General features: G+C 38.7%; 1 protein-coding gene across 5 annotated transcripts in view; it reads right to left on the bottom strand.

The window, feature by feature from the left end:
- Positions 1–285: 285 nt before the first annotated feature.
- Positions 286–14,103, bottom strand: part of LOC120532941 (spindlin-Z) — an 89,283-nt gene continuing 75,465 nt past the window's right edge. For all 5 annotated transcript variants that reach the window (XM_039759444.1, XM_039759445.1, XM_039759441.1 and 2 more), the window contains 2 exons: positions 2,051–2,284; positions 286–1,731 (listed from right to left, as the gene is read on the bottom strand). In XM_039759444.1, the coding sequence (XP_039615378.1) occupies positions 1,532–1,731; positions 2,051–2,284 (434 nt within the window). In that variant the 3' untranslated portion in view covers positions 286–1,531. The remainder of the gene's footprint in view (positions 1,732–2,050; positions 2,285–14,103) is intronic.

The raw sequence follows: 14,103 nt of genomic DNA, 5'->3' as shown, positions 1-14,103 counted from the left end.
TTATTATTATTATTATTTTTGTATATTGCAAAATTAGGCAGTCAAACCTTTCCCCCCTTTTTCACTAGGCCTATCTGGATGATGATGTTGTGTTTCATTTAACACTACTAACTAATACAATAATGTGTATGGAATGTTCAAACCATTTATGACTTTGCATTTGAAACTACTAAAAGCACCATAATTTAACTACTATACAGCAAGCTCTCATTTCACCTACAAAAAAAATAAAAAATAATAAAAATACGTCATTTGAATTTGATGTCTACAATTATGTTTCCTTTCTTTCAAGGCAAGGCTGTCAAACAGCACAACAGTGACAAGATTTCCACTGCTAACTGCATATTTAGAAATACTAACTATGTATATGTCTGTTATGTACAGTATGCATGTAGGTGTGAGTGTAATTATGTATATTATATATATTTCACACACACACTGGAAAATGTAACTATTCTCCTCTGCAAACGCAGTACTGAAAGGCAGTATGTAAACAGGGTTATTCAGCTGAACCAACTCACAAACACAGATTCTGGATCAATACTGTAGATAATGTGTATTCTTTAATGAGTCTTTTTATAAAGCAAGACAGGGATAAATTTTTAACTGTGCAAGTACAGAAACCTTACTGGGCTTTTTAAGTACTTATTAGCTTTAAGGAGCAGTATCATTACATATGCTAAAATGCACAATACAACATTTGCAATATATAACTGCAATAAGGGCAACAAAACAAATGCTACTGGACTATAACTTTGAGACAGCAGCTATACTTTCAAGGTGCATTTGTGTGTGTGTGTGTGTGTGTAGACGCTCAATAGACCACCTAAATTTAAACCTGCACCTATACCAAGTGCTTTCATGGCTATGTAAAAAAAAATCTCAACAGCTGAGCATGAAATTAGTGCTTAATAGCCATCTACTGACATCTTACAACTTTCAATATTAATAAGATCCTCAAAGGACTTTTACTGTTTTATAAACATCGAAATTCAGTTTTGACATTTTGTTAAAGAAACGAGGAAAAAAAAAAAAAAGACTTAATACCAAATATCAATTAAACAACATGAAAACAAATGTGAAAACAACACAAGCATTATAATAATGCTAATGATTTTTTGTCAGAGAGTAGTTATAATCTTGTTTGATCAAGATTTTTAATAACAGAGGCTGTTTTTTCATCTTCTGTCATCTAATTAATTAGTGACTTAAACAGTTAACATATCTTGAGAGTTTTAATCTTCCTGGTACTTGCTCCTTCACCAGAAATGGTAATTTGATCCGGTTTCACAGATTCACTCTTTTGTTAACAATTTGAACAAGAAAAAAACAAGGAAAAATAAAATGGAAACCACTTTATTCTTCTGGCGGAGATTGTGCACTCACAGGAAACTGTAGGTACTCCATGAACCATTGGAGCACTTTATCCATTTTGCTTTCAAATCATACAGAGAAAAGTTTGAAACATTTGGCAAAGTTTATATATTTTTTTTTCTTCCAAAAAAAAGAAACAGAAAAAAAAAAATCACACCTAAGATGTCTTTACTAAATCATAAACATAAATGTGGAAATCATCATCAAACTTGATGAAATAAACTGATGGTTTAGCTTCAACCTGGTGGATGACCATGCCAGTCCTTTTAGAGCCATCTTCTTTGGCATATTCCACTTGCTTCCCCACAAGACTGTCAACAACTTCTCCAGGTTCTCTTTCAGCAGGAGGGGAATCATCTGGTATAGGGAAAAAAAATCATGAAAGTAAAATTGTTTATATACATATTGTGTACATCAATTAATTTTCTTTAGGCATTGATGTGCAATTGCAATCATAAAGTAATATAATAGTGTAATGTTAAAAATGCTATTTATATACAGGGACGCAATAATAACAAATTTACTGGATGTCAACATTTCAGTACTTTAAGCTGATGATGCATTTCATTTTCTGCCAGGTTTTAACATTTTAATAATATTAAACTTTCAATACACCAGTACAAAAGACAAGTCCACATATCCATATGGATATGGACAAATGCAGGAGTAGACTTACTGGAATCGGGCATTATCCGCAGATCACCTTCTTTGTAATCATCTAGAAGTTGATACATGTACAAAACAGGATCCTTTTCATAAGTGATATAAAACCATGTGTTCATTATTGGTGCACGAGCCAGCACCATGCCTCGCCATTCGTCTTTTGAACCATCTTCTGTTTCAAACATGTGTTCCACTGCTTTGCCAATCATTGTATCCGCCAAGTGAGCATCACTGATTCGTGAGGAAGCTTAAAAAACCCAAGATACAAAGTTTCAGAATTTAAGTAAATAAATTTTGTACATAAAGTCTAACATTGTCTTTTTTTACTCAATGTCTGCTTGTAAATTTCAGATTTTAAGTCAAGAAAAGGGTTTGCATTTCAGCTCTCAAACAGAACAGAATCAATACTTATAAAATGATTGATTTTCAAGTAATATAAGCTTTGGATTTAAAACCAACAACAAAATCTGAAGAAAAATAATTACATTGTCAGCTTGCATGAAAGAAATCATTTTTAAGAGAATGCATTTTTGCTTAAATAAAGCTGTTCAGTAATATTTATTATTCTACCTATAATTTTAATCCAGTTCAAGCTTGTAGGAGAGTTAATATTATAGTAAGAAAAAAATTAAGTACAACATACTCCTAAAAACTGCAGCTAGAAATAGAAATAGTAGCAACAGGATTTAAATTTGCCCTAAAACACAGGTTTAAATATAACCAAGTCACAAAAAGGCACATCCTCTTATTTTTCCCTGTAGTATCCAAACTGAATTCATAACTATGTGTCTTTTTATAAAGTGAGGTAGGGATAGATTTTTAACTGTGCAGGTACAGAAACCTTACTGGGCTCTTTTTTTTTTTTTTTTAAGTAATCTGGTAAAACAGATTTTGCACTAAATAAAATAGCATGGAATACCAGTGGTTATGTCCTGCTATCACAAAGATTTATTTTTGTATTCCTAAAAAGAAGCATTAGAGACTATGGAAAGTGAAAAACAGTAGATCCAAATATTAAGCAACAAGGAGTCAAGCTTATTTTTACTATTCCAAATATTTCTTTAAGCTTTACAGAAAATTAACTTGGAAATCAATTATTACTTTAAACAAAAACTAAAAGAAAAAAATTCAATGTGGCAGCCATCATTAATTACTGCAAATAAATAGTCTTAAATGTAAAATTAGATAATATTTAACAAACAAAATTCCATAATTATGCTTTCATATTTAAGCACATCTTTATAGACACTACTGACGTGTAGCATACTACTTGATGGGCTTGCTTAGTCTGTGAGGCATGGCTTTTAGTTTCTGTACTTTATATTTGTTAAACAGTTATTCATATAAGCAGAACTCTGAAAATAACATGCACGTATTTCCAGTATGTAATTTGATAGTGTTCCCGAGGGGTCACGTCTAGAATCAACATATTATTTACTATTATTTTTATAACTCAGACTGCTTAAACATTTTCTTATGGATGTCTAAACTTTTTGTACATCAAGGAACAATCATTAAACTGTGTGGTTCTGAACTTCAATAATATAAACGTATTTAGCATTTAACACCATGAAGTCACAAAGTCTGCTAGCAGGTCAACTATGATGAACTAGAGAACACTGCAACCCAAATACAGAAGAGGGTAAGCAGGAAGGGCTTCAAGTGATATTAAAGATTAGACCTAAAAGATTGCTGGAAAAAAAAAAAAGTGCCTAACTCTGGCTGAGGGTATGAATGCATCACAGACTGCAGCAACTTAACATTTAAAGAAAGCGATATGTGAAGGAACACCAGATTCTGTTACACATATACACCTAGATGGCTTTACTGTGAGTAATGTAATGAGTAATTTACTTCCAATACGACTCAGAGTCCTGCCACATGCAAAAGTTTGCTGATGACACTGCTATCGTGGGCTGCATCATGAGTGGGCAGGAGGAGGAGTACAGAAAGCTAATCAAAGACTTTGTTAAAAGGTGTGACTCAAACCACTTACACCTGAACACCAGCAAGACCAAGGAACTGGTGGTGGATTTTAGGAGGCCCAGGCCCCTCATGGACCCCGTGATCATCAGAGGTGACTGTGTGCAGAGGGTACAGACCTATAAATACCTGGGAGTGCAGCTGGACGACAAATTGGACTGGTCTGCCAATACTGATGCTCTGTGTAAGAAAGGTCAGAGCCGACTATACTTCCTTAGAAGGTTGGCATCCTTCAACATCTGCAATAAGATGCTGCAGATGTTCGACCAGACGGTTGTGGCGAGTGCCCTCTTCTGCGCGGAGGTGTGCCGAGGAGGCAGCATAAAGAAGGACGTCTCACGCCTGGACAAACTTGTTAGGAAGGCAGGCTCTATTGTAGGAATAAAGCTGGACAGTTTAACATCTGTAGCAGAGCAACGGGCACTAAGCAAACTCCTGTCAATCATGGAGAATTCACTGCATCCACTGAACAGTGTCATCTCCAGGCAGAGGAGTAGCTTCAGTGACAGACTTTTGTCACTGTCTTGCTCCACTGACAGACAGAGGAGACCCCACACTATGCGACTCTTCAATTCCACCCGGGGGAGTAAATGCTATTATTCTTCAAAGTTATTGTCTGTTTTTACATGCATTTTTATTACTCTTTAATTTTTTTTTTTTTTTGTATCAGTATACTGCTGCTGGATTATGTGAATTTCCCCATGAGATTAATAAAGTATCTATCTGTTTGGAGAAGTTTGCCTGTGGAGGTTTGTGTATCTTTTGCCAACAAAACTTAGAGTACATGTGCAGCATTTACATGATCCTACTCAACTGACTTGGAACTTGTAATGATAAATTGCCTAATCTTTTACCTGTGGTGAAAATTTACTGCAGTTTTAAATATCAATGTCTGCACTCCCCTCTACATGCTTCTGCTAAAGTAGCACTTGTATGAGTCAGACAAACAAGAATCTGCATATTATGTGAGCATAACCGTTTAGTTTTTTACAGATGACTGAAAAAAATACATCTTGCTTCATGTGTTCTGTCCAACAAGAGAACATTTTAGAATGAGTTATTACAAATACCCAAAATGTTTACAAGTCTACAGTACACTCCAATTTCACTTTAGTGATTGAAATCATAACTATCTTCCTGCATACAGAAAGCTGCTAAAATGAGTTCAAGATCTTAATAAAAATAGCACTAATCAGAAGACTTTCAAAGCAGCAGCCCGTGAAAACGAACAAAACATAGAATCAAACATCATCAATGACTGGTTACATTAGGAAATTAGGTTCTGCTTTTGAAACACTTAAAATCCAGTCTCTGGTCAAAGCCCATGGTGCAGCATTTTAATATTTCAAACAGACAACACTAAGGCTAGCCAAGAGGAAGCTCAAAGTTAGCAAAACCCAAAGCTGTACCAGTTTCTCACAATGTTTACTGACAACAGGAAATTCCTCATTTTTGTCTGTGAACACTTATAAAACTATGTCTGCATAATACTTACATCTACGAACCCGAGACTATGTACTAATTTATCACTGAGTGGTTGGTAATGACATCCATTTTACAATACAGTCTCAGTGTTACCTACTGACAATTTAATGATCACATTGTATTACAAAGTATCTGGCACATTTTATATAATTATCTGTAACCTGTGTTTGTTGCTGTTGTACCATGTACTCTCTCTCCCTCTCTTTCTCTGATATTTCTGCAGTGGCATGAATAACAACAAACACTCAATAGTAATTAAAACACAGCTCAGTTTATCACAGACAATATTTGCTCGTATATTGGTGACATTCAATTACTCAAGCAAGAAAATTATTACTTATACTTACTTACTAGCTGAACATTTGTTTTAAAGAATGAACATCTACATTGGGATGCAAAAGTTTGGGCAACCTTGTTAATAGTCATTTTTTTCCTGTATAAATCGTTGGTTGTTACGATAAGAAATGTCAGTTAAATATATCATATAGGAGACACACACAGTGATATTTGACAAGTGAAATGAAGTTTATTGGATTTACAGAAAGTGTGCAATAATTGTTCTGTCCTTGCTCTGTGTTTAAATATTCTAATTTGAAATTAAGATGCTCAGTTTCATATTCAGAATCAACACTGTCAGCACTTGGAAAGACGTGGCTTTCTCCAGGAAGCAATCCAATCACTTGGTTATTTATATGGTCAACGTCAATAGGTTGTATATGCGGTGGTGTGCGCGTTCGCGTTCTGGTGGCGGTTGTATTGTGACCTAAAGTTTAGTTTACAGGTTGTTGGGGCACCACCTACTGACTTTGGGAAGCCGCTGGGTTTGACTCTGGGGCACTGTGTGCGTGCGCTTTCGGTTTTGCTGGCGTCTGGCATCCGTGCATATATACAACCTTTGTTTAGTAATATAGATTATTGATTAGATCTTGTCAGGTTTTGAAAACATTTTGTACAGATCCTCTAAGTGTGAATTTGACTTTTTCCTGTTTCAAATAGTATATAAAAATCAGTTACCCATTGTTTTCTACAACTGAAAAAGTGCACCTATCCAGTACCATGAAAACCCTGATCGCCTTGGTAATTGTTTGACCACTGTGCGAGTTAGCTGGTAGCTTCATTTTAAAGACACTGGTAAGAGAGTTGCACATTGTTGGGGCTTCTTTTGTACACTGCTGTGATCAATGTAGAGATGATTTCTTCTGATGTGTTTTGTGGCCACCACTGAGCACACTATCTTCCCAAACTCAACACTACACACACCAGGCACAAGTCTCTGCCACACACGCATTTTGTTTTTAATGCGATGTGGGAAACATTACCCAAATTTCCCATGTGCACAGCACAGTACAGTACAGTACAAATGGACAATAAACAGCACAATAGCACACTTTTTTTTCCATTCTTTATCTCTCTCTTCCACTTCCAATCCTCCTCCGGCAAGCTTTGTCCTGCACCTCCCAACACTGGCACCTGGCCTGAAGGCAGGTGGCTTCTTTTTATGCTGCACCAGGGAGTAATCTAGATGACTTGTTAGTGAGGTCTGGAAGCAGTCCCAGGTGTAGTGCAACTCTCCCTGGTGGCCCCCACTGAATTCAACAGGGTTATGCCAAGCTCCAAGTCCCATGGAGCCCTGTGGGAATGCAAGGCACTGTTGCAACCCGGGGGGGCTGCAATCTAGCGCTTTGGGGGGGCAGTGACCTGTGCATTTCTGCACCCCCACCAACAGTCCTTCCTGTAAGAAGGCATCCTGGCCAGGTAAGGACCCTTGCCATCCATCACAGTTTGCATATTTAAAGTGGTGCCTGCTGCCTGAGGAAGTTTTATGAAACAATTGTGTGTGTTTTGTCTACAACATGACTGCCATCCCTAAACTCCACTGGATAACCAAAATGTTTCCACACTTCTGATCTGAATGTGCCTGGAAGGATTTGCAATCTCAGGGTTATTATCCATCTTGTGCTTGTTGAACAAGCCTAACCTCTACCACAGGTGTGATCACTTGGTCATGACTGGAGCAAAACAGTCACGTGATACATTGTTGACAGATCAGTGTAATGTAGAATACCGTCAATCCTCAACAATTGCACAAATAACTATCGCAACCTTAAATATTCAAGTATTTTTATTTGTACCCTTTTTTTTTTTACTTTTTTGTTGGCTACCTTGCCTATTTGTTATCTTTGGGGTTATGTACAATAAAGGAAAGAAGTTTGGCATTTGGACCTTGCACTGATCCCAAACGCACACGCTGTATTACAGATTTCTGTGCAAAGTCTGCCCTTCAAATGTCACAGATTTTGAGGTTTGATTGACATTCTTGACAGGGGGAACTGAACACATGTCTAGTTCACCCTACCGTTCGTTTTATTTTGCTCCAAAAAAAACAAAAAAATTCAACTTTTGTGCAAGCCCAAGAGTGTACATAACAGTGTGCTAGCGTAGTGATAAATTCAGATCCTCATAAAATGTTAGTAATCTAAAGATTATGCAGGATGAGCTAAAATGAAGTACCACATTTCTCAAGGTCACTACGCGAGATAGAAGCAGCCGAGTGGGTTGGGGTAGGGGTCCTTTGACAGGCAATCCCTTGAAGGTTTCAGTCTGCAAAATGCTTTGTACAGGGCCGTGCATCCGCTGTCGAACCATTCTTTGTCTACAACAAATCCATCATCACTACGCAACATGACTTCCGAAGGCACTTCAGCATTCCTCCGAATGGGGATGCCCCACATTGGAAAATAATTCTTCAATGGGTAGCTAAATTTAGACAGATGGGTACAACATTGAACAGAAAATCTTCAGACCTTCCTTGGTCTGTATGAACACCTGAAAACATCCAAGCTGTAAGGGCATCTATTTTGCAGTGTCTTAGATGTTCAGCACGCAAACATGTTTCTGCCTTAGACATTTCCAATAAGTCTTTGAGGAGGACTTTGCATTAAGACCTTAATTTCCATCAAAATAAAATGATAGTAGTGCAAGAACTCACTGGGAGAGACTAGGAGAGCCACAGAGAGTTGTGTGTGAACATTCTGCAAACTGCTTATCGAGATGCAATCGTCATGTGCAATAATGAGGCACATTTCCATTTGAATGGTTGCGTGAATAAGCAAAACTTTCGCAACTGTGCTGAAACCAACCCTCTTGAACTTTGTCAGAGACATGTGTTACAGTTTGGTGTGCCGTTGCAGAATATGGCATTGTAAGCCCTTACTTTTTTGAGGAGGGGGGAGCAATGGTCACCATCACTCCAGAATGTTACAGTGAAATGTTAGAGAACTTTTTGTGGCCCCAACTGGAAGAAATGCATGTGGTGGATGCCTGGTTTCAACAGGATGGAGCAACAGCTCCTACGGCAAGGAAATCCATGCAAGTTTTATGGGAGATGTTCCCGGGGGGAAATGATCTCCCTGCATGGTGATGTCAGATGACCTTCATGTTCACCTGATCTGGCTCCATGTAATTTCTTCTTGTAGGGGATTTCTCAAGTTGAAGGCATACACACACTGACCTCTGCTTGGTCTTACAGCGTGATAATGCAACGTATAACTGGCCGTGAGTGAATATCGTTTCTTTGTCTCTTATAAATAAACCGACTATTTCAAATGTTTGTCCTTGTGATTTAATTGTCATTGCAAAAGCTATTCTGACGGGAAACTGTAAACGTTTTAATACGAATGGCATATCAAGATCTCCTTTATGCCCGAACACCAATTCGAGTTCATTCAATAAAAATAAGACTTTCTGATAAAACAATCTACTTACGAAAGTGGGAATATCCAGAGCCGATGTAGCCAGTAGCACTGCCCTCAAGAAGCTGTGATTTCTGGCCATTGTGGATTGCACATCATTGTAATAAATGGCCGACCGATAGTTCTGGATATTGCTATTGCATCATGATATAACTGTTGCAATGCTCTTGAACTACCTTGATATGATGGTAGTAATATTACTTCTTTACTTACTTTGAATTTGTCTGACCTATTGACATTTGAACGTGATCAATGAGACCTCGCATATGTTTCGTTCTAAGCTTAGCTTGATTCAATTTAATAAAGAAAAGACAATTAGCTGCCAGTTTTACATACGCATTAATAACATAATGTTGCGACATACGTTGAGATGATAGAAGTAGGTTACATACATGGGAACGCAGTGTTAATTTTGACCCAAAATATTGTGTGGGTGTTATTCGTTTTTCTGAATGCGTTTGTTTGATATTGTACAACCATCCTGTTGCGCCATCTGGGAAAAGCAAAGGAAAGAGTAAAGGGTTGGCATGTGGCGATGTATTTAACATACAAGACGAATCATGCTTTGCCTTTGGATATGCACAAATATCTACTCTGTCTTTGATATTTCCATCTTTCGAAAGTATTATCACTGACAATTCACCACATGTGGGTTTATTATACTGTACATGTGACTGATCTTGCGGTTTCATATAGAACTCCAAGAAAATTTCTTTGTCCATGTTTTGGTGATAAATTTTTTGTAAAAGTGCAATACTTTTGGACGTGTATCTATTATTGGCTGTATAATTTCCATTACGTCGGATCGTTTACCTCTTTAGATTCTATGTTGCATTGCTTCTCCGTGATCAAAAATATACACCTGACCAAATTGTCGTTGTTTCGAAATTAAACTTGTCGTAGCTGTAATTGTTGCAGGAACACGGATTCTCATAGCGTATGGTACTTTTCCCTGATGACAGCATGAATTAGATGTTCTACAAGTCTCCGACTTAAACTGTAAAGCCTTACATTATCTACATACTTCTGACATATCACCTATGTCCATATATTCAATCTCTTTTTGCTGCTCCATTGTCACCTAGTAATAATTTCAGTTTGTTTGTGCGAATGCGATCTGTACTCTTTTTTTTTTTTTGGACACCTTTGAATTGTAGTACTGTTATATTTTTTAACTTGCTGTGCTTGTGTATCATGGCAAGGTTTTTTTTGTGCCTTTCGAATTCCACCGCTTTTAAATTCTGTAACCTGCTCTGCATGTGTATGGCGCCAATGTTTTTGAACATCTTTATGAAGTTCTACTGTGCGTTTTACTTGGTCTTGTTTGTAACCTAGTTTGGACCTGCAAGGTTTTCGATTCCACTTGTTAAGGGCTGATTATTACTTTCCTTGCCTAGGTCACCGTGTCACAGGAACATGCTTCCAACAGATGTCAGTATGCCGTGACTTGACCGTGTCGTGGGAATGAAAGCGTCTCCGTCTCTCTGAAATATCTTTCCATCTCTCTTCAGAATATCATATCTCGTCGCAAGTTTTTTTTTTATAATAGAGAGAAACTTTTCAAATGTGGTACATCTTTTTGGCACAGCATGTACATCAAATTGCCTGTACTGAACACCATACACCAAGGCCCTTAAAGATCAAGCGGGCATGAAGCAGGCGTCGGTGAACGATTATTTCAAGCTAGTACGTCCTTCATGATTTCTAACAGCATCCGCCTGCCGTGCAGGACAGGTGAGGTTCAGACCTCCACAATTTGATGAGGGTCTTCCAACAGCAGCAACTAAGTTTTTTTTAATGAGATGTTAGCATAAAAGATCACAGAATTCTAGGGACTGACTAGTCAAAAAAAGAAAAAAAAAAAAGTTTTTGTATGTTACCAATTGCATTTTTCTGTACTGCATTTTATGGTTTATCTCATGGTTACTGTGTTATGAAAAGCTCATATTAAGAAAAAGTATTTTGCTAGAAAGAATTCTTGGAAGGAATGTGCATTTTGAGCAATCTCTAGCAAAAGATAAGTTTTTTGGTGGTTCCTGGAACCTAACCCCCTATTTCCCATAGGTTCAACGTATTATCATTTGCAACTTCAGCTTTGGTGTAATTTCCTAGGAAAGTAACCCCTATGAAAGTTGTGAATTGACTCTTCTTCCGGCTGCTCCCATTAGGGGTTGCCACAGCGGATCATCTTCTTCCATATCTTTCTGTCCTCTGCATCTTGTTCTGTTGCACCCATCACCTGCATGTCCTCCCTAACCACATCCATAAACCTTCACTTAGTCCTTCCTCTTTTTCTCTTCCCTGGCAACTCTATCCTTAGCGTCTCTCCTCTGCACATGTCCAAACCAACGCAGTCTCCCCACTCTGACTTTGTCTCCCAATCGTCCAACTTGAGCTGACCCTCTAATGTACTCATTTCTAATCCTGCCCATCCTCATCACACCCACTGCAAATCTTAACATCTTTTAACTCTGCCACCTGCTTTCTAGTCAGTGACACCGTCTTCAACCCATATAACATAGCAGGTCTCACTACCGTCCTATAGACCTTCCCTTTCACTCTTGCCAATGGCCGTCTGTCACGAATTACTCCTGACACTCTTCTCCACCCTTTCTACCCTATCAGCACTCTCTTCTTCACCTCTCTTCCACAATCCCCATTACTCTGTACTGTTGATCCCAAGTATTTAAACTCATCCACCTTCACCAACTCTACTCCCTGCATCGTCATCATTCAACTAACCTCCCTGTCATTTACACACATGTATTCGGTCTTGTTCCTACTGACCTTCATTCCTCTCCTCTGTAGAGCATATCTCCATCTCTCCAGGGTCTCCTCAACCTGCTCCCTATCGCTACAGATCACAATGTCACAGCTCCTCTCGAGGCACCCTGTCATATGCTTTCTCCAGGTCCACAAAGACGCAATGCAATTCCTTCTGGCCTTCTCTATACTTCTCCATCAACATCCTCAGAGCAAACATCGCATCTGTGTTGCTTTTTCTTGGCATGAAACCATACTGCTGCTCACTAATCATCACCTCACTTCTTAACCTAGCTTCCACTACTCTTTACCATGACTTCATGCTGTGGCTCATCAATTTTATCCCCCTGTAGTTACTGCAGTCCTGCACGTCCCCCTTATTCTTAAATATTCACTCCTCGGGCATCCTCTCACTTTCCAAGATTCCTTTAAACAATCTGGTTAAAAACTCCACTGCAATCTCTCCTAAACACCTCCATGCTTCCACAGGTCATCTGGACCAACAGCTTTTCCTCCATTCGTCATCCTCTTCATAGCACTGTCCTTACTTCCTCTTTGCTAATCCATTGCACTTACTGATTCACTATCTCAACATCATCCAACCTATTCTGTCTCTTGTTCTCTTCATTCATCAGCCTCTCAAAGTATCCTTTCCATCTGTTCAACAAACTCTCCTCGCTTGTGAGTACGTTTCCATCTTTATCCTTTACAGTATTACCCTAACCTGCTGCACATCTTTCCCAGCTTGGTCCCTCTACCTAGCCAATCGGTACAGGACCTTTTCACCCTCTTTAGTGTCCAGCCTCCCATACAACTCATCATATGCCTTTTCTTTAGCCTTTGCCACTTCTCTCTTCACCTTGCGCCTTATCTCCTTGTACTCTTGTCTACTTTCTGCATCTCTCTGACTATCCCACTACTTCTTTGCCATCCTCTTCCTCTGTATACTCTCCTGTACTTAACCATTCCACAACCAGGTTTCCTTTTCCTCCTTCCTCTGTCCAGATGTCACGCCAAGCACCCTTCTTGCGGTCACCCTTACTACATCTGCTGTAGTTTGCCAATTGTTTGGTAACTCTTCGCTACCACCCCAGTGCCTGTCTCACCTTCTCCCTAAACTCAACCTTGTAGTCTTCCTTTTTCAACTTATACCATTTGATCCTTGGCTCTGCCCTCACTATCTTCCTCTTCTTGATCTCCAACGTCATCCTACAGACCACAATCAAATGCTGCTTAACTACACTTTCCCTTGCCACCAATCCTTCAGATTGACACTTCTGCATAGGATGTAATCTACCTGTGTGCATCTTCCTCCACTCTTGTACTTAACCCTATGATCCTCCCTCTTCTTAAAATGCGTATTCACCACAGCCATGTCCATTCTTTTGGCAAAATCCACTATCCTCTGACTTTCTTCATTCCTCTCCTTGACACCATACCTACCCATCACCTCCTCGTCTCCTCTGTTCCCTTCACCAACATGTCCATTGAAATCTGCTCCAATGTTACAAAGACAAAAAAATAAAGATGTTTTGAACTGTTCATATTTATTTGTATATGTCTGCCTCTTGTGGAGTAGTTCTTTTCTGTGAGATCAGAACATGCAACATTTCACATTCATGTCTTGTATTATTCATATCACAACAGACTAGGATTTTGGTAACCATGGTACCAGAAATGTTACTTTTCTATCCATTCACTAAACCACCCCCAACCCCCTTTGACATGAAGTACTCTAAATGGGGAAAATGTGCTTTGTTGCACTGGAGACCCCTGCCCATTGCAATCAAGACTTTGCTTCTGAGCCACATATGGCCCTCGGGTCACCAAATAAACTCCAAGAGGCTCAGCCCATGGTCCCGCCAGAGATGCACAGAAAAAACAGATGACAACATATTTCAAAAGCCTTCAGAAATTCCTACAAAAGTACAGACCATGAATGCAACATTCTGCACAGCCTAGCAACATTCAACCCATAATGCAGCATGTTGTTGTGTGTCTAGAAGTGGTATTAGTCTATGATACAGTGATTTTTTTTTTTTTTTGAGATGGTATGTGCTGGTGTTTTGTACCGACACCTCGG

The sequence above is a fragment of the Polypterus senegalus genome, chromosome 7, assembly GCF_016835505.1.
Source record: "Polypterus senegalus isolate Bchr_013 chromosome 7, ASM1683550v1, whole genome shotgun sequence".
NCBI lineage: Eukaryota > Metazoa > Chordata > Cladistia > Polypteriformes > Polypteridae > Polypterus > Polypterus senegalus.
Note: the sequence above shows the minus strand (reverse complement) of the source record. Positions and strands in the feature narration are given on the sequence as shown.